Raw genomic sequence first — 7,413 nt, 5'->3', positions numbered from 1 at the left:
TTCTGGTCCAAAACAGTTCCTAAATCCTCCTAAATGCTCTCCAATGGTTCCTCCATGATTCTAGGGTGAAAACCTAAGATGAAAATATGAATCCAATGCTAGAAATCTCGTGGTGCTTGCTAGATCGTAGTTCTTCGTCTTGTGGCTGTTTTGGAGTGTTCTTCAAAGGTAAGTAACCTCAGATTTCATGTTGTTCTTGTTGATTAAGGTAATAATTAGTCGCTCTTTCATATATATTAGATTTTCAAGGCGAACTACAAGTGTTTACACACCAATTTGAACACCAAAAGTTGATTCAAGAAGAGAATACAACACCTATAGTATTGCGGTGTTATTAAGGATAGTGGTGGGCTGTGCCTGGATGAAATTTCGTGTTTTTTCTACTGTTTAAGGTTAGTATAAAATCCTACTACATGTACTTGAAGTTGTTTGTGTGTTGGTTGCATTATTTGAGCAAAATACTACAAGAGGAGACTTGAAATAGTTTGAGATGTTATGGGTTTTAATGGACTGTTTTGGAAAGGTTGTTTCCATGAACTATAAATGGCTGGAAAATGGGAAAAATAACTTGATTATGATATGGTTTCTGTTGTTATGCATGTCTATATGTTTATCAAGTGAATTGGTGAACGAAGCATACGAAACTTGAGATTGGAAGTGAAGATTAGCTTAAGTCAATTCTATGGTGTTGTATTGCCATTGAGGGCTGTTGTAAGCTAAATATAACTTGAATTTTGACTTGAAGCTACTGTAGGAGGTATGTATATTGTGTTATTGCATGTGCTTAAGGTTATATTGACATTGATTAAGTTAAATGGATGGACTAGACATGAACTAGTGAATAAAGTTGCTTATTGAGGATAATTGGAGTTGTGGATTGTTTTCTTTGTTATAAATATATGGTATAAGGCTGGAATCATTGATGAATGACTTCATTATCATGTTAATGATACTAGTAAGTTAAAGTAAGAAGTCTATAAGGGGTGATATGAGATATACGGATTCCAATTGGGCTTGTAGCTCGTCGTGAAATAATTGTGACTTGTTGTTGTTATATGGTGTCTTGTTATTGATAATTATGTATTGCTGGATTTCTCTGGTCATTTTTGTTGGTATATGGTATTTGAGGAGGCTCTTGTTACAAGGGAGATGCTGCCCAAATTTACATAAACGAGCTACTAGTTTAAGTTGAAGACTTAGCCTTTACTCAATACGAATTTTGAATCTCCTTATGCTATGGTAGATTGAGTTGAGTTGTTTGAAGAATTGCTTGGAAGGTATTAAGGACTCAATGGAGTTGAGGTATATTAAGGCTATCCCTTCTTTCCTTTTGGCATGATTCATATAATACAACGAAACGACAAGCACACAACTTTCACAAATGATTCTATTCCTACAAGTACTAGGGTTGCCTATGTTCTTAATTACCCATATGTCCTACTATCATATCATATGTTCATGGGTCTCATGACATTCCGAGAGATCTTATTGACTTACTTCATTATGCATTGCATTCATTTATACATGTATATTTATCCATGACCAGATGACATTATATACACGTATATTATATGTATATGAGGTATGAGGAAAGGTTATGGCGTTATATATGCACCACCACTTGATCAGCTGGTATACGTTGATGATTTCACCTACATTGACTTAGATGATATGATAGGATGCCCTCATAGGCTTGATGATTTTATGTACGTATATACCTACGCATGGTACAATATTTATACGCACATGCATGACATTATAAATTTTTCATGATTCACAGAGCTATTCAGAATTACAGGTTGAGTTCTTTACTCCATGTTTCATTCATGTCTTTTATATACTACTGTTATGCCTTACATACTCGATACTTTATTTGTACTGACGTCCCTTTTACCTGGGGACACTGCGTTTCATGCCCGCAGGTCCCGATAGACATATTTAGAGTCCTCCTAGTAGGCTATCAGCTCAGCGAAAGGTGTTGGTGCACTCCACTTGCTCCGGAGTTGCCATTTTGGTCAGTATGATTTGGACATATATTGATTGATATGGTAAGGCCATATCTCGAACTTTATGACATTTATGTACTCGTAGAGGCTTGTAGACAGTTGTCATATATATGGATACTTGTATGGCCTTGTGGGCCTATGTTTTGAGTATACAAATGATCATGTCGCTCTTATAGCCCCGTATGTCGCATGCATAGGCTTCTATATCATGTTGGATCATCCCATGTGGAGTATTCTCTTATGTTTAATTTTAGTTATCTCATGATGGCCTTTCCGGTTCATTTACCCATGATAGTATGATAAGAAGGATACGTTACGTTGGCACTCGGTTGAGTTAGGCACCGGGTGCCCGTCGTGGCCCTACATTTTGGGTCGTGACAAAAGTGGTATCATAGCAGTTTTGTCCTAAGGAGTCTACAAGCCGTATCTAGTAGAGTCTTGTTTATGGGTGTGTTGTGCACCACACTTATAAGGAGGAGGCTACAGGGCATTTAGGACTGTCACTCTTTCTTCTTACTCTAGATCGTGTGGTAGAGCTCAGTTGTAAGAATTCAAACTCCTAAATTTTATTTTATTCGTAATACAACGATACCTACATTCAGAAAGACAATTGGTAAGAGATTGAATGTGGCAGTGGAAGAGTTGAGTTAGAGGAACTCGATTTTGCATCATGCTTATGATGAGTAAATGTGAGGTCTTCAGCAGATCATGTGTGTACTAAGATGTGTAAGCTTCTTGATAAGGAGCCATAAGGCAAGAATATCTATCTACCCATATGGTAAAAAGAAATAAGAGAATCAAAAGGTAGATACAAGTTTCGGCAAGTAAAAGAAGCAAGATGAAGAAGGGCACAAGGTACCTAGTTAATGAAGATTATCAGTATTTGCAATTAAGGTAGAGAAATACAAGCATTATGAGTTATTTTCAACAGTAATAGAGTTATATACAATTGTCCACACTCATCTCAATTATGCTATATGGGAGCCAGCAAATATAGTTTAAGAGAAAAATAGGATATCAGGATCCAGCCGGGGTTAAAGTAACCCAAAAATGGTAGATGTATTGTTATCATTAGCTAACAATTCCGAAGATAGTGCAAATGCGGTAATAGATCTCCTTGTGAAAAACCCAGATGGTGAACTCTAGAATAGTACAGTCAGATATGAATACTAGAATATTCAAAAATTTCAGAAGATAGGCAGTGGAATCCTAGAATGGATAAATATTTACCTTAGTATGACTCCAGCCTCAAGTAAAAAAAAAGGAGAATGTTAGGCATTCCGAAGAGTCAGTGAGATGAAGCAAGGGGAGCTAAAAGTAAAAGAATATTTTGTTGAAGTTTTTAGAATGAAGTGATAGACAAAAATATTATCCGTGCCCGTCACGGCCCCACGCTTTGGGTCGTGACAGTTTTTCCCTAAAAAGAAATCAAACCAAGTTAGTCGATTTTTCAAATATTGGAACCAAACCAAACCAATTAAGTCGGTTTTTTTTATTAATTCGGTTTTTGCCGATTTTTCGGTTATTTATTGATTTTTTCTTAAATATGAGATATACACTACCAAACACATATTCCGGCGACTACATTTTCAATATAACACTATTAAACCAATTGCTCTTTGAGAAATCTATCGTTTACCAAGATATATTGATGATAATTGAACCAAATAGTGATGAATAATTTTAGGACTCAATTAAAAATAAATTATTTTTAACATGAAATAAATACTTGTACTTAGCAAAAGAAAACTACTAATCAAACTAGAATGTAAATGCAAAGAACTAGATTGTTATAATAGCAAAGAACTAGACTAAAAGTGCAAACTATTAAAATATAACATAAAATTTTAGAAACTTTGTATAAAAATATACATATATATAGGTATAATGATAAATTTTAAATAGCTACTTCTATATTCGGTTTGGTTCGGATTTTTCGGTTATTTTTTGATTAAAACCAAAACCAAACCAAATATGGTCTGTTTTTAAAATTCAAAACCAAAACTAAACCAAACCGAAAAAGTATCAGTTTTTTTAGTCGATTTGATTCGAATTTTTGGTTTGGTTCGGATTTTCGGATTTTTATGAACACCGCTACTTTCAGATATTAAGTATGAAAACCAATGCCTACCACTTATCAAATAAAGTTATGTAAAGTAAGTCATTAATTGATTTGGTATAAATATTAGGTCTAATACATTTTACACGCATCCTAAGTATGTTATGCGATTTGTAATCAAAATTTAACATTAAAAGTGGGGGTGGGGGGTGGGGAGGGTGGGGTGGGGATGGAGTGGGTTGGGTTGGAAGTAAGAGTAAATAACATTGTGATAGGTGGGATATCTATTAAATCTAATTGCAACTTTTGCATAATAGGATGTAACTTTTTATGAATTACTAATAAGAATTATTTCAAAAGAGTACATTAAATATGTCCAATAATAAGGTGTAAGAGTATTTATCTACATATCCAAACCATGAGTTTATCGATAAACACCCAAGAGGAGAGGGACCAAATTGGATGTCCAAGAAAATGAAATGTTACTAATGTTTATGCTAATTATATGAAAAGCTTTATGAATAGATCCTCGGCTCAAATAAAAGTAGTGTATTTAGCCATTTCTTAATAGGGAATCAACTCAAATATATGTCACCTCTTCGTTTCTCCTCCCCCTTACTCCTCCGTTAAATTTCCCAGTAATTCCCTCAAAACTCCTTCGACACGCCGTACGCGGTTTACACTATCTCTCGAAGCAACCTTTTCTCTTCTTCTCTCCTTAAATCCCCCCACAGATCCACTTTTCACCTCAAAACCCTCGATCTCCGATGATGCCGCCACCGAATTCCGCCCAATACACTCAACAATTCCTCAGCAGCGTCCTCTCACAGCGCGGCCCATCCGCACTTCCGTACACCGAAGACGTCAAATGGCTAATCCGGCAGCACCTGTTGTCGCTTATCGAAACTTACCCTTCACTTCAGCCTAAAACCGCTACTTTCACTCACAACGATGGCCGCACCGTTAATCTCTTACAAGCCGACGGCACTGTTCCGATGGTTTATCAAGACGTCACGTACAACATCCCCGTTATTATTTGGCTTATGGAATCTTACCCTCGCCACTCGCCTTTGGTGTTCGTGAATCCCACGCGCGATATGATCATCAAGCGTCCACATCAGTTTGTGAATCCGTCGGGGGTCGTATCGATCCCTTATTTGCAGAATTGGATTTACCCTAGCTCTAATCTCGCCGAATTGGCTCGTAATTTGAGTCATTTCTTTGGCCGTGATCCTCCGCTTTATGCCCAGCGTCGTTCAACCCCTAACCCTAGCCCTAGCCCGAGCCCTCATCCTCCGCCCAGTACGAGTTTTTCGAATAATAATTCGCCAGTTGGACCGGGTGTTGTAATTCGGCCCGCAATACCTCCTCGGGCATTTCCACAATCACCTTATGGGAGTGGTAGTACGGGCAGGATAATGGACGATCCGTCGGAGGTTTATAAGAGGAATGCCATAGATAAACTTGTTGTTAAGCTGCATACTGATATATTAGGGTTGAGGGAAGCGCGGGAGGCAGATATGGAGGGGTTGTTTAGTGCTCAAGGAGTATTGAGGCAGCGTGAGGAGCGATTGAACGGAGGGTTAAAGGAAATGCAGGATGAGAAAGAGGGCTTAGAGCAGCAATTGCAGATGGTTCTGATGAATAGTGATGTATTAGAGGGATGGCTGAGGGAAAACGAGGCTAAATTGACCAATTTAGGGAATGTGGATGTGGATACAGCGTTTGAGCCGTGTGATAATCTTTCTAAGCAGATGCTGGATTGCACGGCGTCTGATTTGGCTATCGAGGATGTGATTTATTCGTTGGACAAAGCTATACAGGACGGGACAATACCTTTTGATCAGTACTTGAGGAATGTTAGGTCGTTGTCACGCGAGCAATTCTTTCATCGTGCCACTGCATCAAAGGTTAGGGCTGCTCAGATGCAGGCTCAAGTTGCTAATATGGCTTCTAGAGCATCGTCGCCTTATGCATTGTGATGGATGTCAGAATCACTTGCAGTCTTGTTCACAACAGACTGAAGGTCAATATGGTTTTCAAGGTTGGTTTACTTGTGAATAATCTGTCAATGTGCTATATCCCTGGCAATAGATCTTGACACTACATTTTGGCGTGGGTGTTAGATTTTGGTTTATTGATTGTATCATTTTGTTACTGAAGTATAATCATACTTAAGGGATTTTACCCTGCCACTGATATCCACAATTTTCATTTCTTTATCAAGTCATTGCAAGTTTCATGGCATTGGGACCAATGATTAGTTTGCTTTCACTCTAAAAAATGAGTAGTTAGAGGTTCCAACTCTTTCTTCTTCCGAGGAATATTTTAAATTGCAGTATGAGAACTCGAACAGTGCATGATTTAAGAAGGTATAGGTATAGTGATCAACATTCTGTTCGATACATTTTGTATTTTTTTGTGGTCTTATTTTCTAGCATGGGGCATGTTAGGTTTAGGACTTCCTCAAGAACTTTGCATTGTATATGAAATTGTAGAAGTTACTCCATCTGATGGTATTTGGGTAATCATTATAATCACCGAGTTCAAAGATTATTTAGTGAGAGTGGAAGAAAATGCTAAAGCAACAGTAGAATAGTGAAAGTCTTAAGAGAAATAGAATGGTGTTAAAATTCTTGGAACGTCCATAATAGGAAGAATGTCATATGAAGTGGAATAGAGGGACATTTGCGACTACAGCTCTTGTTTTTAGTATTTTGGAGCATGGAGTGATGTAAATACCGTTTATATGAAATGTCTGCATGGATTTGCTGTGACATGGAATCACACTCATTGGTCCAAGGCCAGGAACTTTGGCTGGGGAAAAACTACTGTGCAACTCCTTGTCGAATACATTCTTGTGTAGTTTTTAAACCACATTATGAAAAAAATACATAGGTTAGTTTAGACTTATCAAAAGAATGTACTCTTTTAGAGAAAATCACTAGATTTATAATGACTTTGTTAAACGTAAAGAATAAAACATACATGAAATATATTTTTAATCAATACACATTCTTGAAGTAGTTTTATTTAGTCTTTCAAGAGGAGAAATCATTTTAGGTTTTCATGCACCTCAAGGTCTGGCTCGTTTCCTAATTTTTGGACCGGGGAGCCTCATCACCTAAAACCTTCCATTTTATTTAGTTTATCTCTATCAGATACTTTTCGCCCACATCTTGGCATTTCCACAATTACAATTATCTAGCTGTTGCCAACCAATCATCTCCACTAAGCACTTATGAAGTAAACGAGTACAAGATCCAAACTGTTGCTTGTTTGTCACTATCACTGTAGGCCAAAAGTTTAATATTCAACAGGATAACTAGATATGCGTGGCAACAATCA

At 37.2% G+C, this 7,413-nt stretch overlaps 1 protein-coding gene across 1 annotated transcript; it reads left to right on the top strand.

Moving 5' to 3' along the window:
• Positions 1–4,622: 4,622 nt before the first annotated feature.
• On the top strand, positions 4,623–6,310 carry LOC104098820 (protein ELC-like). The gene has a single exon (XM_009605651.4). The coding sequence runs from the start codon at positions 4,833–4,835 to the stop codon at positions 6,045–6,047; it is 1,215 nt and encodes a 404-aa protein (XP_009603946.1). The 5' UTR covers positions 4,623–4,832; the 3' UTR covers positions 6,048–6,310.
• Positions 6,311–7,413: the final 1,103 nt, after the last annotated feature.

This window comes from Nicotiana tomentosiformis, chromosome 2 (assembly GCF_000390325.3).
Source record: "Nicotiana tomentosiformis chromosome 2, ASM39032v3, whole genome shotgun sequence".
Lineage (NCBI taxonomy): Eukaryota > Viridiplantae > Streptophyta > Magnoliopsida > Solanales > Solanaceae > Nicotiana > Nicotiana tomentosiformis.
Note: the sequence above shows the minus strand (reverse complement) of the source record. Positions and strands in the feature narration are given on the sequence as shown.

Bases quoted from the DNA above. Each gene is read 5' to 3' on its own strand.
- LOC104098820 (XM_009605651.4), top strand. From the start codon at position 4,833: ATGATGCCGCCACCGAATTCCGCCCAATACACTCAACAATTCCTCAGC.